Source organism: Psittacula echo, assembly GCF_963264785.1.
Source record: "Psittacula echo genome assembly, chromosome: 8".
In the NCBI taxonomy this organism is placed as follows: Eukaryota; Metazoa; Chordata; class Aves; order Psittaciformes; family Psittacidae; genus Psittacula; species Psittacula echo.
Genome location: NC_137744.1, coordinates 19199576 through 19225533, shown reverse-complemented (window position 1 = coordinate 19225533; position 25958 = coordinate 19199576). Strand labels below are relative to the sequence as shown.

The window sequence follows — 25958 nt, the reverse complement described above, 5'->3', positions numbered from 1 at the left end:
CTGACTAATTAGGATTTTGGTTTTATCTGCCATATCTGTAGTAATGAAAATAGCATCCAGCCTGGTTCTGTTTATTGTGTTTGTCTTTCACCTTTACTTGAGTAATTATGCATGTTCAAAAGTGGTTTAAGACACTTCAGACCAAAGGGAAAGAAAGTGTTCCCAGTGTGCAAGGCTCTTTATTTCTCATTACTTGCAAAAAAGATTTATATTCACGGTACCCTTCTAGCCATCATTAAGGGGAATGCATTTATAGGTCTACTTTGGCGTAAGGCTGCACTCTTTCATTGATTTGTTTTCTCAAAGCCAGAATTTGACCCTACCTAAGTAATCATTTATTTCATGGAAAAGGACTATCCATTTGCATTTCAAAAATTACTGTGCCACTTGCACAGTATTTGTGACATTAAGTTGCAACTAGGGACACTCTAAGGAAACTGGAGCACACTTTGAAACAATAAAACAAATACAGCTTTGGCTTCTTTACCAGAAGGCATATGAAAATATAAGCCTTGCAAATTGTTCCTAAATCAAGTTGTATATTTTGCAGCAATTAGGTTAAATTTTAGAATAGTAATTCTGTGCTGATCTCTTCATAAAGGCAGAGTTTCCTCTTCATCTTCAGTCTGGCTAACAGTTACTTGCAATATATCTCAGAATGACTGAGAAGTGACAAATTCTATATTCTATGCTTTAACATAGATTTCCAGAAAAAAAGCAACAGAAGCTAGAGGGAAAAAAAAAAACTGTCACCTATCTTTTACTTCTTTATTTGTACACAAGTTGACAGATGGGCACTTATTATTCAGTCATCAGATCCCACAACTACAACAAACATTTCTTATAGACTTTGAATACAAGCAGCTATACATATGCATACCCTTTCTGCTTTTCTCTATCAACTATGAGAAAGATATTCTTCATTATGGCATACAATTTTGATAGAAAATAACAGAGTTTTAGTTCCCCATCACTAGCAGTAAACTCCTAGAGAAACAGAAAAGGCAGCAAAGATCTCTTCCATGTTAATAATTAACAGTTGAGTAATTTCCTATGCTAAAATATTATCCAAGAGTATTTCTTGCTATTCATTACAGATTTATACATCTTTTCAAACAACAAAAAAAAAAAGAAAAGAAAAAAGTTACACAAAATTATGCTTTTGCCTAGTCAAAGCAAGTCTATTTCATGTTGCTTAAGGGATAAGGTTGGTGTGACATTATGCTGAATTTTAACAAAGACATTTTCTAAGAATGAAGTACTCTCCCATTCTAAACACTCCAAAAAATAATGAAACCTTCTAGAAGCATATTTTTAAGACTATAAATATCTAATACTCTCCCTTAAAAGCAAATACATTCAGAAGTAAAATTTCTGAGAGAAACATGAAGAAAAACCTTCAGGATTAAATTCCTGATGTTGAAGTAAATGGCTATATCATTGTTAAAACCTCAGTGAAATTTCCAGTAGGGTAGCATTGTTATTTGGACTTAATGTACCTCAGTCACTACATTGTCATAGTGAGCTGAAGGTTTAGTTCACACTAGAAAGGATATGAGTACATAGGAAAAGCGTTAATAAATAATTAACATTTATATAGTACCTTTTGCCATTAAAATGACTGATTAGTAAAAATAATCTGCTATATTATCTCCACAACTATAGAAAGATGGGAGTGAGAAATAAAAAAGGCTGAGTGTTTTTAATCTATAAAAGACAGCTAAGGCAACGTAACCTACCTATTTGAGGCAAAACAAGATGATGCCCATCTCAGAGCCAGGATTTGCTTTACAAGGCTCTGGCCCTGATGACAAGATTCTTCATCAGGGCAATATGCAACTGCATTACCTTATTCAATTTTCATAACATACTTTTCAGCGGACTCATGCCCCAGATAGTTTCAGAATTAATAAAACTGATTTTCATGTTGAACACTCCCTACAGTGTATTTACCTGATCATTTGTAATGGATCCAAAAGTCCTTTTCGGAGCTGTTTTGGGCTGTCATGTAAATAAAAAAATAAAGAGTTTTTTAAAAAATTAAACATTTAGGTAGATTTATAAATACACAATCAATAATACACGGACAATCAATGTGATAAGCTACAAGAGCTTCTAGTACTACAGACAGGACTGCATGTGACAAAGTGCATCTAAAGTCTATACCTACCACTTCCCTAGATATACATATTACGGTATTACAGTATTTCATAAAACCCATGGGACATTGACTACCTGGAGATTGCCAAGAAGAATGGGAAAAAAAAAGCACAGCTTCTAGTTAATGCTCTTAATAGTCCACTTGTCCACCAGTAACTTGACAGAAAGTAGTAATTTCTCAAAGAAATAGGTACAGGAAAAATATTGTGCTAAATAACCATATAAAAATGACTGCTTGTGAAATAAAACACTCTGAAATTAGACAGTCTATCAGTGATCATTACTTTCTACATTATAAATTATGTGACTGTATGTAATAACTATACATTGTTAACTGACAAAGCAGATCCACACTGTGCTCAATCTTCATTCAAGAAGAGCATTATGAACCTTTCAAGACAGACACAGGAGCAAAGACAGCTCATTGTTTTGTTATCGACAATTTCATGCTAAACACATTATAGGATGTTTGAATTCTTGAACTTCAGTTCAAGTGAATCTTAAAACAAAAGTCAAGGGCTAGACAACACACATCTAAAAAACAATTTACTAATGTTCTACATTAACTCACTTTAACTCATTCCAATGAGCACTGCAACAAGCTAGAAGTAATAAGTGTGCACTTCAACAACCCTCTTAAAACCAGTTTCATGATTTCTAAAAATCTTATTCTGCCTGAAATCTAGAATAAACAGTTTTAGAGTAATTAAATTCCAGCTAACTAAATAAGAATATTGGGAAATAAAATAGATAAAATGTTAAAAAGTGATAAAAAGAAAAAAAGCGGGAAAAACCCAAATATCAGCTTCCCATTAGAAAGCAATTCAGCAATTCATTAAAGCAAGTAATAATAAAAAATTTGGCTGAAATTCAATTTGTGTCCAAAGAACCCTAAAATCTTTTCAGAAAATCCAGTAAATGATGCCTGTTTGCTAAGTGGTATGTATTTCTGATGTAGCAGCATGGAAAATCTTTGCAGGTCTCCTGCAAAACTACGTGATAGGTTCCAGCCATTGTTTCTTTGCCTGGTTTTGTGAAGACATATGGAACTGAGGTTCTCTACATGTAAAACACTGCCAAAGATTTCCTCTCCATATATACAACCACATACAAAACCTTATTCATCCTGTGAAACAGACATAAAGCAAAATGCTGTAGAAGGGATCAATAGAACATAAGGATAATAATAAACCATTTCATGAATAATGAACCATTTCATGCTGGCACGGATCACTAAAAAGTATAATATGGAATGCACCAGCAGATAGCCAATGCATTTAATACTGATTTTCTGAAAAAGGTAAAAATGGCTAGGAGTTATACCTAAACACAAAATTACCTCCTTCGAAATACAAATTTAAAGTTACTACAAAAAGACTGACACAGTTTAACAATTACTTCACTTGAGCCTCTTAATCCTTTTGGATTATTTGTTCCTTTCTGGAAATAGTTCTTTTCAATCTTGTCATATTTTGAACCTTGTCAACTTCACTTTCTATGACAGAAAAAAATATACATCTAAGACAGACTATTTTTGCATTAAATCTTGCCATCTAATTCTCAGACTTATTTTTTAGAGCATGTTCATCTCCATTAAGGAAAAACAACTGGGGACAGTGAATATTACATTTGTAATATACCTACTGTTTTGCTGCCCTAATTTGTCCAGACTATACTTAAAGCAAGCCTGAAACTCCATATCTAAATGGTATTAATATTAGTAATCTACAAGCTTTACAAGGAAGAGAACATGAAGAGCTGGAAAGCAGCAATACACACACTTAACATTTTCAAAAGTGCACCAGGTTTTAAGAGTACCTCTCTTCCCATATCACATCTTTGGTCTGTGAAGTGCTGTTTCAACTTTGGGGTTTTTTTATGGAATCTAACTTCTCTCTTGAATGATGGATTGATTCAAAACAAAAACTCCACCATCCAAAACTTTTCTTCTAATAAAAATTCCTTTCCCATATCTAATGATAGGAGTAATGGTGTACCCACATTACTGCACTAATACGATATAAAAATTACCAAGATAATTGCTTGCAAAAAACTGGCAGCAGGAACTGGGCTGTCACTTGAATAATCTTCTGCCGTGTATCACAGGCATGCAATTATATATTTGAGCAAAATATGCAGCTGCACCACAAAACTTTAAGGAATTTATCTTGACAATACTCCTGCTATATAAATAGTGGTGCCACCATCTAAAGATGGGAAACTGAAGTACAGGGACGTGTTATCAGTTGTCCAAGGCTTGTAGCTTGTTTGAAAAAGCCAGACACTTCTGAATTACTAATCATGTTTTAAAGTAAACTTGAGAAAGTAAACTTTTGAATTTTATACTTTACACAAGTACTCTTTCATTTAGAGACACCCTTTCCAAAACAAGAAAGGTCAATAACTGCAGGTACAGCAATTATGGAAGTAACTTCCCCTCTTAATCTCCTCCATTATACCTATTCAGAAATACTCAGACAACCTTATGAACAGGAAACTATATCTTTACCACACCTGAAGGTATTAAGATATTAAATACATTTAAACGTTGCTGAAACATGAGCTCCCATCTTTCTACAGCTAGATAAAGCTCCAGATACCTGACTTGTCCTTCAGTACCTTCCCTTTGTAGCCACACTATAGACATTTCATTAAGAAAAAGAGGATTTATATTAGGTAACAATATATTCAACCAATGAATTTTGATATTTGCATTATATATGTGTGACAATTACATATTTGCTCATTTCTTAGTTGAGAACATCAACATAACAGAACCAAGTATCTCTAAAAGGAGAGAAATAAATGAGTCCCTGCTTCAGTAATGTAATTCTCTAATGCATCACTGTGCTTTCAGAGTAACAGCTAAGAGTTCTGTATTGCTGTTCAGAACTGCTCCTAAATCACAACCTCATTTTGCTTCAACTGCCAAACAAAGTATCCTGGCTCCTAAATGAACATTTTCGAGCCCTCAGATGAATACTGGCCAGATGTTACAGCAGTGTGAACCTCTAATGCCCTCCTATTCACTACCCACTCTATAACCAGATCCATACTTTCAGGCAGAAGAAGATTAAAACTGACAGTGACTTGCATAACAAGAACAGAATTCACATCCTAGGATACAGATGTTTCTGAAAATTCCTTTATCCTACATGAGAGACCATCCAGTATTCTCAGCTTCAAGTAATTTCTGTGGAAAATGAGGGTGACAGATACATATGGATTTGGCTTGTGAAAAATGGAGAAAAAGAAACAAAACACCTAAACTGAAAACCTCTGTCCTTTGCTAAAGAGGAGTACAAATATTTGCAAACCATTGCGCATTAAATTAAGATATTGTTATTATCTTATTCCCTCTTATACACACACACATCTAAGGTGCCTGATTTCTTCAAATGCATGGCATCTTCATTAAGACAAATCCATATGCTAACTTCCAGTGCTGTAGTCTTTCCAATATGTTACTTATTTGATCTGAGGCCCTTTTAAACTAAAGTTCAGCTGTGAGCAAAACAACTGTATCTTCCCTTTATGTTTACACTTTCAGGAAAAAAACACTGACAAAGCTTTCATCTGAATGGCAAGAGTACCTCGCACACACACACGTGCTTCTCTTCAGGGATCCTAGCATCCAGAAACATAAAAGACAATAAATGAGTAAGACAGCATGTTCTCTTGATTTACATCACAAGCACATTTTCACATGCAGAGACCATACTTTAATGTGTGTGTATCACTGCTTTATGAATTCTGACATTAAAAAATACACACCTTTCATGCAGAAAATTCACAGTTCATGTGGGAAAAAAATAAAACAGAATGAGAAAAAACCTACTGTAAGAGTTCACTTCTTTCATTTTGAGTAGACATTCCCAGCTTTCACAAACCAGCTTTAGGAATCTTAGGCCTGTTGCCAATAGTGCTGAAATGAACATGAGAGTAAGCCTTCCTAAAGACCTCCACTCTTTGCAGGGTTTTGTAAGACACAAAGTTTGTGTGGGACATTTAACTACCACAGCATCATTTTTGCTTCTGAAAGAAATGAAGCTATGCTTTTCCAAATAATAAAAACTGATCCTTTTTATATTAATGCGAGAGAAAAAAAGAATAGTAGAACTACCATATTAAACTGTAAAAGTATGTGATGTATGTAAGTGCAAGATGCCACTTCACTACACACTGGAAGATAATAAATAATACTGCAATTTCAAAGTAATAAATCAGGGATGGTTGCTGAGAAGACGTACAGTATGACAGTAAGTACTAAAAACATTCCCAGGGAGACCAGATTCTAAAACTCATCAAATGAAAGTCCTTTCACCACACTGATGACAGAATATAGTGGATAAACCAAAAATGTGTTTCCTGGTGCTGGGTTTATCAGGAAGACAACTTGTCTTCTTCTTCCTCCAGTGTTACTGACTCCTATTTATCTGAATCAGCAGAACAAAAGCAAGATAAAAAGAGGTTCTCTAAGGCAGTACCTCAACAAAAAGTCAATTTGGAAAAACCCCGCATGCTACCTGTGTGTATTCAAAGTTCTAGTACATAAACTGTCATGAATTTCTAGTTGACAAGTTCTATTTCAAAACCAGGCTCTCTATGAGTTGTTTGGGAACAAAAATCTTAAAAGCGTTAATTGATACATAGCTTTATAAGTAATTATACTCAAGAATATATTCCTTTCTAAAAAGAAGAACAAAATTCCAATTTTACTCTAGTTCAATACGCTTGTGCTATTTCTCAGACTTATAATCAGTGATGAAATTGATAAAATTGATTTGCAACAAAGTAAATCAAAGTACGTGTATTAAAATTGCATGTTTACAGGGGAAACACCAAACACTCATTCCATTCCAGCTTTTCTGCTCAGCTTTTGTTCACTGTTTATATTCTCTAGTAGCAGTCAGTCTTGAGTATTCACTATAAATTCTAGCTAATAAGCAGGGATTTTATTCTCCAAGAACAAAAAAAAAAAGTAAAAGAAAACAGAGAACCATAGAACAAAAGAAGCCAATACTTAAGCATGAAGAACACCAACTTCAGAAGGTAAATATAATATCCATCTCCTGTTGCAACGATCTAGGTAAGTCCCACCAAGAAACATATATCCTCCAATAAATATGAACTATCTATCCTCTGAGGCTGAAAGAACGTCTCACACAAAAACTGCATAGAACAGTTAATCTCAACAGCTAAGTGGATGATTGGGTGTATGCTCACAGGAAAGCTAACACCAGAATAAACAGAATAGCTGAAATATTACTTAGCAATATGACTGACCTCACAAAACTGTACTATTCCAGAAAAAGCAAGTTAGGCAAAGGTGGTTACTGGGCAGAAATTACTTCAGCCATTTGTGTAATCCAAACTAAAGGCAAAAGCAAGCTTTCCCAGCTCTGCATACACTCAAAGGTCTTCCAAGATGAATTCAACCACTGCCCTAAACCAGATGTTTCCAAATAATAGAACGCATGCTGTTTGTGCTACAGTAAGACTTTATCATACACATACAGAAACTGGACCTATGGCCTTGTCCTTAGTTAGAAATATCAACAGCTTTTGGGCAACCAGCATGATTTCAACCACCAAGGTCTCAGTGTAGCAAACAAGAAGTGAGAATTTTTCCTAGATTCTTCATAACTACTCCTCTATGACAACAACCTCAGGTTAAAAAACCACCACAATGCCCACAGAACTAACCTTGTTTTGAGACACTTTCTAACAAAGACAGCATCCCTCAGCTACACACAGGTTGGAACCAAGAAAATGGCTGTAAGAAAGCATCCCCTGGAAATAATATGTTCTCAATAATTCAATGAGAAGCTTACCCTTTATATTCTAAAGGCATGATACAAACAACTGAATCTACCAAAGAAATAAACCTAAAAATCCAGCATAAACATGTTAACTCATGTCCATCAGCTAGGAAGCTGACCATCAGCAAGGAAAATATACATACCTCAAACAATTTAACTTCAACATTCCCTAAACAATTTTTAACATAGACACAAGACTTAGCCTAAAATCTTAATTTTTACATTTAATTTCTATTTCTTTACCTTCATGGGTTTAATGTTAATTTTTAATGTGTTTAATGTATTGTTAGGATCTTGCATATTAGTTAAGGGATTGAGCTATGAACAATAATTCAATTTGTTATGCTGACGAAGCAGTGAGTTAAATGAACAGCTGATTCTGAATTGAAGATTTTTTTCAGGCGCATTACTACTCTTAAAACATGCCTAGGACATTCTACCAACAACTACATCTGTGATTAGACGTCAAATTCACAGATACAAAACAAGTACTCTCCAAGGAAGGACTGAGTCATTTTGCTCATAGAAATCTGCAGTACTGATCACTACACCAAAGTAGCTTCCATTTGCTACATCGATTCACAATTTAGAGCACTATCTCAAAAACCTTAAGCGACAGTATAAAACAAGTTGCTAAATTTGTTAAGCATTCTACCTACAGAGTCAAAACTCTACTTCCACCCTCAATTAACTTTACTGTTACCGTAAGAGGTGGCCTACTGTGAATGTATGTGGAATAATCCATCGTAAAATGAAATTAAATCTGGTTTGAGATTCAGCATTACAGCTTTTAACAAAACAGCAAACCTAGACTAAATTAGTGAATGCAAGTATGGCAGCTGAAATGACAGAGCTTCCAAGAGGGCTGAGCATTATTAAAGTTTTTCCTTATTATGCTCTTAGGCACAATCTGATTAGTTCCAACAGCTGCCCAGCAGGAAAAGCCAACCATTCGTTCCACAGTAATATGCATATTAACATATCTCTTTTGTTTTCAGTGATTTCAGAGCCAGGTAGCACACAGCACTATAGCATGAGTTTGTGTATTTTGATTTATATGATATTGAGTATTTCAGACACAAACCACGTCAGAAATTCCTGATCATCATGAAGTTACTAGCTTAAAACCTTTTCTGATGGATAAATTTGTTCCACCCACTAGTATACAAGAGAAACACAAAAACTAGGAGGGAAAAAAAATCCACTGTGCATAACTTAAATTAGATGGGGTTTTGTTAGAGGCAGTGAATAACAAAAAGCAATTTTCTTTGTTACCTAGCTCAGGAAACTCAGTAGCTGGTAGCGTATGCTATGCTGAACTTCAAACTTCAGCTTCTGAAAGACTTCACTACCGTTTATAAGAATTCTTCTGACATTATCTGACATTAGAAAAGCAATAAGAAGAGTGGTTTTACCTTTTTGTCTAGCCCTATGTTAGATACGATTTTGACACACACAACACACACACACTAAATATTGTGAAAGACTTCAAGTCTGGAAGTAAAATTTTCAACCAAATTATAGTCTCATACATCAAATAATTTAAAAGTTATTATCAAAGCTTATCATTAATATGGAAGCATCTAAATCCCCTGGGTTTTAATTCCACAAAGGTAAATTCACTTCTTAAGGAGCTTTCTTCCAGTTCCTTAATATAGGAAAGCTTTGGAGATAACCTTATTCCTTGAGTAGTACAAAGCTTTCTGCCACTGGGTAGCAGAATAAAGTCTACTTCCATCTCTAACCTTTACTTCCTATCTTTGCTCAAGAATTTAGGTATTTCAAATACAAACCAAATTAATTTTATTTCTTGGCCATTTTCAGGCCAAGTCAGTATCATTCACATCACTTAGCTGAAAGGAAACTGAGGCACAGAAGGCAGAAAGCGCTCATTGACAACTATTCTGCAGACCAGAAACCAAACCATGAGCCAAATCTCACAGTTCGGTGGCCCTCTAAGAGCACATTACCAAGAGTACAGAATATATGCACTACAGAAAACACTAAAGCACTAATAATACCAGTTTAGATAGCATTACAAAGCAAGAACAGGATTTCAAGTCAACATACCCTTTTAGAAAATTGCCTAGGCAGTTTGAAAGAAGACACCACTGTTTCTCATACAGCATTGCTCTAAATAACAAAAAACTTTTATTCAGATTGCTCATTTATTTCCTCCAAAAGTTAGTAGAAAGAATGATGATACAACTCATCTTCTATAGAAGTCATGAACATTGTAAATAGTCATCCTGCCATTCATATACTGCAATAGAAGACAGACCATTGGAATGGTTTGTGTCCTCTCTATTTTTTATTATTTATACTCCTAAAACATTTTTTTCCTTTCATTATGATCAAAATGCACACTTTTGCCTTCTAGGAGCCCACCCTCACAAGCAACCGTGAAAGCAAAAACCATAACAGAAACAAAATAGATTCTATTGCTGTCCATTGCTGCCATTGTTGAGTACTTCACAGAAAAAACTAGGCTTGGCAGAGGTAAATACTTGAGACTGAAATCAGAGACAGGTTAAAAATGGAAAGACAGAAGTCCAGCTAAGCATCATATGTAAAGGTGTAGCAAAGGTCAAAGTCTTAACACAATGCACTTCAGTGCAACACAGATGTGAGGCAGCAAAGTTAAATCTTTTATGGTCTATTTGTAAGACTGACTTTCCAGTTACGGTGTTCACACTTTCTGTTGGATTTCCATTGACAAAGGTCAATTCACCAATGGAAAATACTAGAATGTAACTGCCAGAATACTGTTTTTGAGGTTACATAGGAAACAGGGATAGGGACCAAAACAGAAGTTATTACTTTGTTTATATCTTTAAATGTGCTACAACAAATAGGTTTGAAAAGTCCCTAGTGGAAATGAGGGTGAAAATTACACTGCAGCGGTTAAAACGAAGAGGGAAAAGTAATCTCAAAGTGAAAAAGACATATAATATCCTATTCTGAAAAGTACTGAGGAAGATCCTGACTCAAAAGAAAAAAAAAGGAACGAAAAAAGAAAAAAAGAGTCAATTTGCTTGATAAAACACAGAAAAAACACTACAATTATTTGACTTTGGAACATCAGCAATAACCAAAGCAGTAACACACATCACATTAATAGAGCCAGCAATTACTGCACAATGTGAGAAAAATGTATTTCAATACTGACAGCTGATGACTCAGAATTTATTCCTTTTACCAATGTTTCTTTTTGTTTCTTTAAAATTGTCTGAAATGCTCTCTGCTACATCTCCTTGCTTCAAAAGCTCTACAGGACTTCAGTGTTCAGAGCAATTATATTTCTGGGCTAGAGCATATAAATTACTTTGTAATAAACTTTCGAATAAAAATAACCACATTAATGCAGTCAAGTGCCACAACCCATGACTGACACTCGATTTACATGTACTCCTTGATAGCTAAAAGAATATCATTTTGGACTTGCCTTTTTCTCCTCTTGAGAGGAAGCAAAATACTACACACAGCGTATTCATAGTAAAAACAACTACAGTTACTTATATCTCTCTCACTAAAATCCAGTATTTGAAAGTTAAAAGTAAAATTAAATTCAGAACACAGTATCATCATAAAAGCTTCCTTAATATTATGTGCTTTATGAAAAATAAATCCAAACTGCATCTCCTATATACAAAACATAGCTTCAAAATTGTAAATCTTCATCCCTTCCAAAAATAGAGGTCATAGAAAAGTGACCTGGGCAAAACAAAAATCTGAAAGTTTTATGAATATTATCACTGACATTTTCCTTTTCTTCACTGAACATTTTTAAATATGTTTGGTTTGGGGTTTTTTTGTCCCATACACATGTGAAAAAGCATTATTCATGAATAACTTGGAATTTCTAATAATAATAGTCAGAATAACTTTAGGATTTGCAGGCAGTCTGCTGGAAACCTAATTCAAGGTTTTTCGTGATAAGTCATCCAAATTACAAGAAAAACATGTATTCCTTCATCCATTACCGTAACTAAAAGAAGAAGAAAAAATATCCTCACAAAATGATTCTGAAACTAGAACTACTTCGGAGCCAAAAAAATTTTTACATTCTATGCAGCAATAATTTGGACAAAAAATAATGGCCTTTAAATGTAATACGTTTTATGCTTGGCTCTTGCTACCTTTAGTAATAATGTTCTTATTTAGTTTTAAATGAGTTTAGTCACAAACTTTCTGAGAAAATTACCAAAACAATATAAACCCGCTGGATACATTGGTGATGATCAAGCAGAAAACCAAAGGCAGTTTCACTAACATAGTTCATACACAAATGATCTGAATGTCAGAAACCTATGTCAGGTCATTCTTTAAAGAATAAAAATAAACAAATAAAAATAAAATAGGGGCCAAAGAGAAACATCTTTATTTATAGATCCTGACAGTGAATATATAAAAATAATGTACCAGCACAGCGGCAGCAAACTCTCAGGGTATTTCGAAAAGGCTCCCGTCTCTTTCCTCTCTGACATACAAAATACCAAATCTTTAAAACATTGTATATTTTGAGAAACTGAAGATTATGGGTACAGTATAATTTGACCTAAGTGCACTGTTAGCAGCCTGCCAGAATAAAAGATGCTCCATATATAAACCTGCTAAATATACGTAAATACATAGCCTAAGCCACAATTGATACTTCTATTGCAAATGAGAAAAAGTTGCAGAAGAGGTAATTTGTTAGCACTGCTCTCACCTATCAGATCTGGAGAAAAATTAACAGCCAGAAACCTGAAGTCCATATTTGATGCTGGGGGGCGGGGGGCAGGGACCTGATATATGCAAAGCAGTCAGGAGAGATGAATTCTCAACACCACAGCAGAGAGAGAGACAGAGCAATACGATGACTTATCAGAGTCAAGAACAGGCTTTTACACCACTTGTTGGACAGCTGCAAGTTTAGTGTGAGTCCTGCTACATTTGGGAGCAAACAATGGCTACCTTGTTGGAATGACACACAGGTGAGGGAAGTGTAATAACAACAGCAAACAGGAACATGCAATGAAGTCTGAGGCTCAAAAAATATCTTGCAAGTTGTCTGCAAATCATCAAGTGATGAAAGCTGAATCCCTTGCTCTTCATCTTTACACTTTTCATTACACTGTAAGGCATTAAGGGTGTCCCGATACATTAGGAAAGCGCAGTGGCATCTTCCTCTTCACCCAAATACTTCAGTGGCAAATTTGCAGCTCATTTCTATATACAGATTTTAAAATTGTTCTTACTTTAAAAATTGTATTCATCAGGAGCTGCTTTATATTGATAAAAGCATTTACTCCTCAAAAATGTTAATAAACTTATTTAGTTTCAGTACTGTGAAGGTATTGATTTTCCAAAGGCTGAATTTCAAAGTTAGATTGTCCCGAGGAAAGCTAATGATAACTGCAAAAATTAAGATGTCCACTTAGAATTCTTTTACTTACATATATTTTTAGATACAGCCCCCAGAAAGAGTGTGAAATACGTGGAGATAGTACATATTCTGCTTTCCTAACTCAAATTAGTTTTTTCAGAGTAGAGACATAACACAAGAAATCTCAATGCAACTGTAACAGCAGCATACTCTGTAGCAATATCCTATTACAATTGTTGTCTTTCTGCTTGCATCTTGTAGAATGGAGAAGGCAGAGGAAGTCAAATCAAACATAATAGTTTCTTACCCTCTGAAAGTGAGAAAGATTTTATGGCAAGTATAACAATGAAAAGTTCAAGACTCAAGGCGGCTACTACAGAAATCAAATGAAGCCTTGACAAAGTGACCAGTAAAAGTCAATCACAGCTTCAGTTTTAACATGCAGAGATCTTCCCAGAGAATTTCACTGTCTCCACTCAAATGTTTAGCCAATAATTTCTGCAATTAACTGGTGGGGGAAAAAAAAGATAAAATCTCATCTTCAATGATTCTTCAGCATTTTTTGGAGTATTTTTAACTGTCTACATTCACATGCTTCATAAACCCTCATCAGTCTCTAATTCTCTTAAGTCAGACTTCAGCTTGTAACACTGATTTGTTTCTTTCCTCCAAGTAGCTCACACAGCTATCTGAAACCAAATAAGCACACTGAAAAAACCCCTATGCTCCAGGTAATCATGACCAGCATCTAAACCTACAGAAAAGAACAAAAAGAATCTTTAAGTATACTGCAGCTTATGTGAAAGCTTCAAAGACCTTCAGAAAGTTCAGTCAATGAGTGAGCTTACTTTAAAAGTTGTAACACACAAATGACAAAAGGAAAACACTACTTCTGCCATTCATTTTTCATCTGTACACAACTCATATTGCTGACATTAGAAAAGTTGGCAACCTGTGAAGCTTTTAAAAGCACTCATATGAGTTAACTGCTTTTGAATACCACATTTAATACTTTTCTATACATTTGCCTCAGAGGTGCATTACATTGCCATGGTGTAGTCAACATAAAACGTCACCATTCACATGAGGATACTTCAGCGTCACTGCTTAACAACAATACACTTTTTGCAACTTTGCTTGACATTGCATATTTGCAGTTCCAGTATCACGCGTACAGGCAAACCAAACTATAAATTGTTTATTGAGATATATGTGGGTTTTGTTAGTGCTTTTATTGTGGTTTACTGTTATCAATTGTATAATTGACCATTTCTTTCCACATAAATGAAACTAAAGTTTTAACTTTATGTATTTTGAGAAAAGATTAATTTCTAAGTGCTGTCTACACATTTGGTTTCCAGAGGACTACTAAACAAATCCTCAGTCTACTATGTTCAGAAAGCATCACCACATCTGTGTTAACTAGCATACTGATCTGTCTGGACATCAGTAAAAGATAATATTCATATAAAATAGACAAAGCGAAGATCTCCATTTGACAGATTTTTGCCTTCCAGCTTGAGTCTATCATCCTTCCCACACAGAGACATGCTAAGTTATATATTATTGTTTCATGACAGCTAGTGTGAAAATCAGAGCCTTGAATGCAAAAAGATATACCGACTTGTCCCTCACCCTAACTCACTGAACTTACCATGCCTAGAAGCAAGACTTTCCTCTAGTTTTCAGTCAATCCCCCAAAGCAATGTCAGGATAACGGGACCTGACAGTTTTTACAGTAATAATGCCATAAACCACCCTAAAGGAGCCTTGTATCAACAGCAAGAAGCAATTACCTTGACTCTTGACTCACTACCACCAGTCAGTAGTAGAGTTTTATCTGCTCAGAGACACTAACTCACAGCTGTAAGAATGCAAATCAGATATTTTCCCTTTAAAAAGTAGCTGCAGTGACTTTTTCAAGACACTGCTCACAGATGCCCACTTATCTGTGCAGGTCTGTCTAAACAAATTACTACTGAGCAGTACTTTAATTCTACTACAAAACATTCACATAAGGAGCATACACTTTGATATTTTGTAAAGTAAAAAAAAAAAAAAAAAAAAAAAAAAGGTGAATGGGAGTGGCTTTTTAAGAAGATGCATGCTAAATTGCATCATCAAATAGAATCATAGAATAGTTAGGGTTGGAAAGGACCTGAAGATCATCTACTTCCAACCCCCCTGCTTAGAAATAGTCTTATGCAAAGATGATGTGAAGAAGATTTTTGAGGTAAAAGAGCTATATAAAGGAAACAGGATTTGGGTTGGGTATTTTTAATTCCTTACGTTCCTGAAGTTAAAAACTGCTAAACAGTGAGAAGAAAATATATTTCACTAGATGTCCAACGATAATGTCAAACGTAAGGGATAAGAATTCTACCTACAAATATTTATAGTTTCTGCCTCAGTCCACCTTTTAAGTTTTCCTGTAATTATTAACAGAAAATAAGATCAAAATGGAAGCTATTTGTCCCTTTAATATATTTGCAGGGGAGCTTTTCAAGATTTTAGGATGTCTCTTAGCATTCACAAGCATTCCTCAAGTTTCTGTAACTCATTTTTGGCTTGTTTCAGGTCATATCATAGTTTCTGTAACCCTAAAACTACCTGACCCGGACAAGAGAAATGATAGTAGGGAGACAATTACTTTTCACCTAAATTGAAAGCTGGATTAACTCTCTATTCCATTCTATTTGAACTATTCCTCATTACTGCAATGTATCTTCCACATCATAAGGAAACTGATAATGAGAAAATTCTGCACTTCTTTGATATTAGAATTTATTTAACATTAAGAACTTCTACAATTTACAATACTAACAGATTTTTCGCTCCCTTCTCTCAAGGACAACATAAGGAGTTACCTAAATATATCCTATACTAAAGCCATGATATCAGTCCATTAAAGTATTAACTTCTGAAAATGTATTTACTTTTACAGAATTAATTTCTCGAGTAAATGACACCTACTTATGAATTTAACTCTAATACTGTTGTGCCCAAGTTATTACTTAACCTGAAACCAACTGATCTCAGGTTTCTGGAACAAAAAGATTCTTCCGCCACTCAGAGCTTTACAGAGTCAGCATCTGAAGCTCTACGTAACAGTGCTAAGGACAACATTAACTAAATCACATAATGAGTGGGAAGTGGTGTGTTTTTGTAAATAGTTTTAGACTCTGTGAGGCTCAGTCTTTCAAATATTTGAGACTTTTTACTAATACCTGAACCTCCCTATAGCTGGAGACTAAGTTTTAAATGCCCTGTTGTGTAGCACATTACTACGTTATGAGAGAATAAAAAAGCCCCTAAATTACTGGAAAGGTAAGTGCCTCAAGATTTAACAGAAATCTGCAATGGGACTTCAACATCTACAACCCTATATTCAGGTAAATAAGTTTTATGAACAACATGTTTGTGAAGTTGGCCATCTCAGCAAGTGGTATTTGTACATCCTCACAGCACTGCTGAAATTCTTGATACTTCAGATATCTACATCTTGGTGGAAAAGACAGAGAGAGAACCACTCATTAAAAAAACTGAAGCTATGTTAAAACATAAAAAAAAAAAATACACTGATCCTGTGGTAGTAACAGGGAAAGGAAAAGATGTTTCAGTGCTGACCTAATCCCCACTGCCACAGTGGGCTTGGGGGGAGCACTCAGCATCATTCAAAAGACAGCCTGTCTGTCCTAGAAAACCTCTCTCTTCTAAAGGGCAGCTAAAAGTTACCTTAGAAAGGCAACATGTCCAACTCTCCATATTTATTAAATTACAAGCTCTAGAGGGTGACCTTAGAGCTTGACTGGAGTACAACTCCAGAGCAAAAAAAAAACCTCCTAAATCTATTTTTGAACTCCCTAAATCTATTATGTTACCCATCTACGCTGGCACATGAAATGGGAAAGAAGACATAGTACTGTTCCACAAATATGTGAAGTATAATCCATACAAGCCATTATAATGAAGATGGAAGTTAACCTGTCCCACAAAGTTATGCTGAATTAAATCCCAATGCTAATTCAATTAAAGGACTGTGATGTAAGACAAACAAGCCATTCCCCCTATCCAAGCAAACACTCAAAATCTCATTCTAAGCTACATGTCCATGGGAGGAAAAGCGAAAAAAAAAAAAAACAATACTCAAATGTTTTTTTAACATGCATCTTATTTTCACCTTGTATGTACGTTATTGTTGTCTTATCAGGAAGTCAAGAAATTTCCTACCTGAATCATGTATTTTCCTGAGTATATACAAGTCTGTAAAATAAAAATTCCTGGGATCTTGAACACCCACCTTTTATAATACAGCCATATGTCCCTTACAGAGTTAACAGAAAGAGCTGCTAATAAAAATTAGAAAGTGCAGAAATATTTTGCTACTAGTTGGCTCCCACAACTTTACAAAGTTATTTTTGATAACAGGAGAGTGATGAAGCTGGAATTTACCTCATCTTATTTGTGTCTAATTGCAATATTCAGTAAGACCTGACAATATTAATAAGTGTCTGTTTAGATGTAGAAAAAGCTCTGTCTTGGCAGTTCTTTTCACAGAAGGCAGATGCTGATAACAACAACCCCAGGCTTCTTGTGACCTACTTAAATGGCCAATATACCACTTTATTGTCCTCCCATTCTGCTGAAGCCTAGACAGACAAATCACCCACAGTAATTTCAGTATGACTGACTGTGGGATGCTTCCCCATTCAAACATGGTATGAGAGTAAAAGTGAGGGTGGATGCTTCATTTTCAATTTAAAGACATGAAAACATAAAAAGAGGACAGAAAATACGAGGTTCAAGCAGCTGGTGCTTGGGACAGTGAAAATGATCTGGTGAACACCTGTGTTAAGTACACAGGTCTGTGCCTCTGTGCATTGAGTCTGCACACACATTAACCATGCTTTCTTCCTTTCTATGTACTGAACCACTCAGTATTGATGCAACATTAAAACACAAACAGGCCATAAAAAAACTTGTCTTCCTCCATTGTTAGTGGTTTTGTTTATAATATTTGTGCCACTGTTTACAATATAATTATCAGCAACAAGGTCACTACTCTGACTTTCTGGTTCTGATTTAACTACAAGTCTAGTCTCACTCTATAATTTTAACTACCTTCCTAGCTTTCATTTTACATAAATTGTATTTTATTCCATTCTTGAATTTCACAAACAGTTCTATTAGTTACTTGACTCAGAACTACTGTGAGGATCAGAAATAAACTACTTGCAGAAGCAGACTTCAAATATGACGGCTTGTGATCTCCATCTTTCATGGGTCATGGAATTGACATACTGCACCAGAAAGAAGGGGAAAGCTTCTACTGAAAGACATCACAAGTGATGATCTAGAGTAGCAAGAGATAACTCTCCTCCTCAGAGGCAAGACTGACGTGTTGTGAGACTGAGTAAGAGTCTATTTTGTCAGATTACAGAGGTATGAACTGACAGCTACAAAAAGATTATTATATTATTCTAGAAGGAATGTACCAACTGCTTCTGATAAGTAAATACAGAGAAATTACTGTAATAGGTAATAGAACTATAACAGTAACTCCAATCTAATTTCCCCCCAAACTGCAACAGATTCAAGCAATAGCCTAGTAGTACACAGGATAAGCTCGCAGAAGAAACTGCTCTGCTCCTGTAAGCACAGAGCTTTGCTTTCACTCAAGTCAACTGCTAATTGGGTACTGTTGCACCTACGCAACATCTTGTGTATATGCTATACCTAGTTGACAAGCAACTCTAAGTAACCAATAAAAAGAATTTACATGAAATCTTTCAGAAATATGCACGTAACTCCCCATTACAGAGCTCCAACCTGGAATTCTATTCAAAACCTGCTCTGAGACAGCTACTCCTTTTCATATCTAAGAGACCAAAGAGATGCTTCATGCCAAAATCTTCATAGTCAAACCAGAATTCACAAGTCTCACAGGCCTCCAAATACATTAATGAAGTTATACTAATTATTAGTTTGCCTTCAAGTCAAATGTAAGTGTACTGAGTGTGATTAACAACAATATTTTTAACAATGTGGTGGCATTGCCAGACACAAATGTCCATTTTACATCGATACGTAAACAACGTGAACACCTTGCAGGGTGAACAAAGACTTGAAGGCTTAGCTACCTATCAGAGTTAAAGCAGAACATTAGTATTTGTAGATATATATATGATAACACTGCTTTCCTTAGAACACCTCTTGGAATTTGTCCTCCACATAACTTGCAACTAAGTCTTATAAGAAGAAATGAAGATATTAGATAAAACTGTAGTCTTTTTAGAGTTCATGCATTTCAAACACTGTATACTTGAATCACAGACAACTGGAAAGCTCTAAAGTTGCAGTACCGTGAACCAGTTACAGATAAATAAGTTAATTTCCACTGAGGTACATTTTCAGAAAATGAAGGCAAACAAAAAAATATCTGGATGCTGATTTGTGTGGTAATTAAAAGCTCTCTCTTTTAGTAAAAAAATCAAATCCCATGTTAGGAAACTTTCAAATAATACTGAACCAAAACACAGTAACACTTTCTTTTACAACATTTTGCTTTGTTTCTTTCTATTTAGAAAAGATTTGTAGAAAGAGGCAGGGGATTAGAATAATATGGAAGTCTGTCATGTAGTTAAATGCCTTTATTATTCTCTACTTTGCAAGCGAAACTGAACACAACAACTGCATGCAACCTTTTCTGATACTTTGAGAGAGGCAATAAGGTAAGTGTAACAAAGTGGAGAAATACTGTAAACACATGAATGTTACCTTCCCAAAGAGATACAGAGTTGCTGAAAATGTGTAAAAAACATATACACTATTCAGCTAAGTCTGTAGTGAGTTTATTCTCTTTTAAAAATAGTTATAGCAAAAAGATCTCTTCATCTTCTGACAAAACAGGTCTGGCTCCACACAGACAATAAGCACATATCACTTTATAAAAAAAAAATTAGCTAACTGAAGAACTCTGTCTTCAGTGCACAGCTTCTCAACTTGCTGTTACTGTCTCTAAAATATAGAGCAACACATTTTCCTCTGTTGCTGCACGCATGCTAAAGCATCAGCCTTCATGCTTCTATAAAGTGACTTGCATATCTCATATCCCACTCCTCTGCCATCCTTCAAGGATGCTGCCCTGCCCATCGTCTTCTTATCTGGTGCTTCCAAAAATTCCCCACAACACTGTCATATCAGCCCTGCTAGACTCATCCTATTCAGAAGGCATAACAGTTTCATGAGCTGCAGTTTCCCCACTTTTCTATCTGCTGGTTATAAAAGGAAGGAAAAGGTCAACACATATCAGAAGCCAGAAGACATTAGTGTCTTCAAAGCATACCCTAAAAAATAGCACAGGATAATGCACAAAAGCAGCATTTTGGGAGAAAAGACAAGCAATGCAATTCTTGTGTGCCTGTCACCCTTCCTCTTAGTTGTTTCAGTATTATCCAGGAAAGAATTCTTCAGGCATTACTACTCTTCCCTTGCTTTTTCATCTCCCTATCCTTCCCCAGTGATGGATAGACCTTTATATACACTACATTCCCTGCCTGCTCACCAGAATTTACAACTTCTCTCCCTCTCCTTGTATGATCACTTTGTGTTAACATTGTAAAAACTACCAATGGAATAACAACTGGACATTACAATTCCAGTGTCTAGCTGTCATAAACTGCTTCTTGGTTTTACAGATACTTTCCAAGGCATGCAAAATTGCTGGCTTATTTAAAGGCAGTAGATCCATAACTCAAGAAGTACCTGACCAACAGGCATGCAAGAAAAGAATGTGATTAATTCATTTATAAGAACTGTCTGTAGGGCTCTGACTTTACATGTTATTTTCATTGCAGCACATCTAGCACAATAACTCAGAAGTTTCAGTCATACCAGAGCGTGTTCATCCTCATCACCTTTCCTTCCATTACACAGCAAAAGCAGTTTTTCAAAGACACTTGAATAAACATGTAACTGTGTTTCTTATTTCTTTCTTTTCCCTTAATTCAAATACCGATTTTATTTTTTAAAGTTATTTGCACATCTCTTGGCAAAAGCTGCTGCTCTAGCACATCATCTCATCTCACATGAGATCCTTGGACAAGGCCTTACACCCTACTCCACTTCTGGTACAGAGCCGTAGCTTGCATTTTACATGTGCTCCCACTTGTGCAATACAAATATGCTACCATTCTGCTGATCTGTTACATTCTGTTTCTGAACACAGAGTCCAAAAATAAACTCGCTGCTATTGCAGTGAGCTGAAAGCTGTTGCTCACTCAATTCCAGGGACTCCCGATTTTGCTGATCTTTTGCTAGAATAATAGCACATTTCTCTCATGTATTAACTAACATATCTCTTTCAGACCATGTAACATTTTGCCACATTTTGCCTGTAGCCCTAGCTTTTTTATTATTTTCCACCCCTACTGTTATTTAATATGCTGTTATTCATTTCCATATTCTCAATTAAATGCCAAATAAGGGAGACTGCCTCCTACTGGGAGCTTCTGGTTAGCTACCTAACAAAAACCAAAACAAAAACACCACAACACACACTGCCTGCACTAAGTACACCCTAAAAATTTAAAAGTATTGAAGATCTTACGACAAAGCCCTCAAAATTTATAGTAAATTCTTGAAAAGTTTTAAATTGCTCGACTACCCTGTGAGCAGACAGATGGATATGGGGATTATTTTTTTTTTGTTAGTTAACCAGAACTGCCCCATGGGATGCAGTTTACTGAAAAAGACTTTTATGTCTTTGTCACTAGTTAGAACCCACAATGTCACAACTACTTCAGGTTGTAAGCAATTTAAAAGAGCTAAAATAAGGCAGTGTCTTATTTTTATTAAATTGCTAGTAAGTACTGGTATCAGTGAATAGTAGCTGTCAAGTCAATCAAGCAATATATTGTCCTATAGAGTCTATATTCTTCCAGTCAGTAACAAGAGTGCCAAATTGGTAGCTGAGCAGCCAAACTACCCAATAGTTCCCCATTTCAAACCAAGGGAAGTGAAGACTTCAGCTTCCCACGTAATAACCCAGCACTTTCAGGCTAAGTTCCTTTCTTGTTCTAAACTCTCTACTTGAGTAAACTCAAAAGAAAGTAATTTTTATTTAGCAATCACACTCTTACACACCTCAGGTTCACATGTTACTCTTTTGTTCCCTAATTGCAGTTCTCCTGTTATTTGCTAGGAAGAGTAAAAGAAACAAGAACATGAAAGACCTGCTCTTGCAAGGCCACTGGCGCTGCTATCCTTGCATTCATGTGTAGCTTGGACTTCCTCCAGATCAGATATTTTGCCTGCCCAAACATTACAAAGCTGTTTAGACACATGGACTCTATTTCGTTCCGGAGATGCTCATCAGTACACAGATGAGCATCACATCTCATACACTTCTGCACTAAGATCTACTGCTAAAATCTACAAGTCATGGGAGAAGGAAACACAAACATAATGCAAAATGTTGCCACACTTGCCACTGCTATGTTGTGGCAGTAAGAACACATTTTTAATGGCCTAAGATGACTGTTAGCCCAAGCTCACAAACACTCTGAATGCTGGTGGAGAGTTCATGCATGTTTCAGGGTATTGTTACACAGACAGACACACATATAAACACCTTCCCACTAATGAAGATATGATGCCCTAGTATGGATTCAAGGGTATAGATTAACACTTTGAGAGATGTACCTGCAGTGTACCACTAATGTGGCTGACAGCTTTGTGTTTCTAGTGGTTCATGAGACTTGCAACATTTCTGGGAAGGCAGTAATGCAGAAAGTAACATAAAAGAATGGAAGAAACCCACCTTAAGTAATTCATAATGTTGAATACCATTCACACCAATGTCAGGATCGATGGCAGATGGGACAGAATAGCGAGAATTAATTGCTGTGTTTTCAGGGATAGAGATGTTAATAACTGTTGAGGGAAATAGAGGGGCATTGTCATTTATATCCTCTATTAGGAATCTGATCTTAACCAGTCTGAAGACTTCATCAGGCAAAACAGCAACCTCCACCTCATAAAAGCAGCGATTCTCACTAAAGATGCCAGAGCACAGCTTCTCTCGGTCTATGCGGTTCGCAGCTGTGAAAATCTCACCGGTGTTCTCCTCCACCCGTACCAATGGCACATCCCCAGTCTTATACACAAGCTTGAACTGCAGGGGTGAGGACAGGGGCACATCTGGGTCCAGCGTTAGGTTAAGATCCTTGAGCAAATTGCCAATGAGGACATTTTCAGGCAGTTCTTCCCGCACGGTATAATTCTTCTCCTGTGCGCCAGATTGCAATACAATACAGGCTAATAAGACTGCCAAGAGGTAGGTTCCAGACAGCAAGTCCATCTCCAGAATGGCTAATGAGTATTCGTGTAGAACACCAAGAGCAGCTGGAAAAAGGAATAGAAAGAAAACTTGTTTAAAATTTACAGAATATTGTGTTCAAGTGATGGAGGCACAAAAGCGATACTTCCCCAATGGCAAATAACCTGACCTGTTTGAAACCTCATTAGTAAAGTAACATTTGATTTAACAAACATTCTTAAAATGTAGAAAACTCTTGCACATTTTTTTTTTTTTTTTTTTTTTACTTAACACTGGTTACCAAGAATCTCAGAACAGGATCACAGTGAATGAACAAATAAAAATAAAAATCCCTATTTCTACCATGACACTTCTTAGCACCTTAAGAAAACCTTTTCCTTTGAGACATCTGCCACATGGTCTTCAATTTTTTGTTTCCAAAGCAAAAAGTAGGTAAGAAGTTTGCAAACAACCATCTGCTGAAAACCCAATCTTTTTACACCTCTTGCTCAGAGACACAAAACCAAAAATCACTTTCACCCAAGTACTGCACTGACAAAATTATGTAATGTTTGTTAACAGCAAAGAAATCCAGCTATTTTTAATATAGGAATTTAAAATGGCAAGAAAAAAGTTATCTAGATGAAGTCTGTTGAACTTTAGCCAACAATGGGTGGAAAAACCTAACACAGGGACACTAATCCAGCAGTCCCTTTCTTTCAGATGACAAGATCCCATTTGCCTTTTAGAAGTAAGCATAAATACTAGTGCTCAATTCACTGAAATTTGGATTATGCGTCTAAAGTGCACAAATTCCAGAACAAAAGGAGAACAATAAAACATTAAAGTCTTCGATGTAGAACTGAAAGATTTTTTTCCCAGCAGGAAGTGTAAACTTGTAACTCTTGTTCCCCCACTGCCCACCATATTGACAATCTCTACCTGGAAACTTGTCATTAATTTCCAAAACAGAAGATTTCCTTCCTTCCAGTTGGGGCGGGGGGGGAGAAAGGGAAGAGGAAATAGACTGCAGCAGTGATTTCCTAAAGTACTCTGAGATACAGAAATACCTCTGAAGCGAGATACACATTTGTTCTGGCCTGAAGAAAATTTTGTACTTTTCAACCTAATTTCTGAATCACAGTATATTCTCCTCTCAAGATAGTTAACAACCTCAAGAATCATAGAATCAGCTAGGTTGGAATAGAACTTCAAGATCAAGTCCAACTGCTCACCAGCACTGCCAGGTCCACTACTAAACCATGTCACCGAGGGCCTCATCTACATGGGTTTTCAGCACATCCAGGAACAATGATTCCACCACTGCCTTGAGCAGCCTGTTCCAGTGCCTGACTATGCTTTCAGTGAAGAAACTTTTCCCAATATCCAACCTAAACCTTCCCTGGCACAGCTTGTCGCCGTTACTTCTTGTCCCGTCACCTGTTAACTTGTTACCTGGGAGAAGAGACCAGCCAAGAAAGGAGTAGAAAGAAAAATAAGTAGATTGAGATGACTTAGAGGTACTTACATCCATCTATGTACCTATAGCCTTCAGGTGAAAACTTTTAGAGAAAAAAAAAAAAACACACTATTGAACTCCATGTATAGAAAATGCTGCCTTCCCTAACCTTTGCATAATTCTGCCTTTCCAGGATTTCAGATAATCCAGGATAGCATTATTGCAAGGTAGATCTTCAAGAGTTGCACCAAAAAATCACTTTTTAGTTAATGAAATTTTGGCTGCTAACAGTTTAGCATCTGTTTCAAATCCACGTGTACTAACTCATCTACATTCTCTTTATTGTGCAGGTAAAAATGTAATTCTTTGCCTGTCTTTTCTGATTTTATTCTCCCTGTCATAGCATAGATTGATTTACTCCTGCAGATCAAGTTGCAGTGGTTGGAGAAATCACTGAAGCCAGTAATTATCCTCACCTGTTAGTTACTCCCTTTCAGCACTACTATTTTCAGGGCAATTTAAATTAAATCATTTGACTTTGCAGTGAAACACATTAGGAACAATTAATGTTGCTATTCCATTTAAACTCTGCAACCTGCTTTTGATTGGGAATAAGTAACAGATAAAGAACACTCCAAACAGATCTGCAAAGCTATATCTTTCCACGTCAGCATGATTTAACTGTAAAGCATTTTCTGGTTTTATGATTATACAAAAGGAGCAACATGAAGTAAAAATCCAATCCTGCAAGTCTTCACTTATGAAAAAAGGTATTGCTCACTGGAGTAATTCAATTAACCTGAATGAGATTGCTGACATGGGTAAGAAAGG

General features: G+C 35.9%; 1 protein-coding gene across 1 annotated transcript in view; it reads right to left on the bottom strand.

Annotated features, from left to right (window-relative positions):
* Positions 1-23710, bottom strand: part of PCDH11X (protocadherin 11 X-linked) — a gene marked incomplete at both ends in the record, with an annotated part of 447205 nt that extends 423495 nt beyond the window's left edge. Inside the window, 2 exons of the mRNA XM_080624421.1 lie at positions 1954-2001; positions 23171-23710. Of these exons, the coding sequence (XP_080480547.1) occupies positions 1954-2001; positions 23171-23710 (588 nt within the window). The remainder of the gene's footprint in view (positions 1-1953; positions 2002-23170) is intronic.
* Between the last annotated feature and the right edge of the window lie 2248 nt (positions 23711-25958).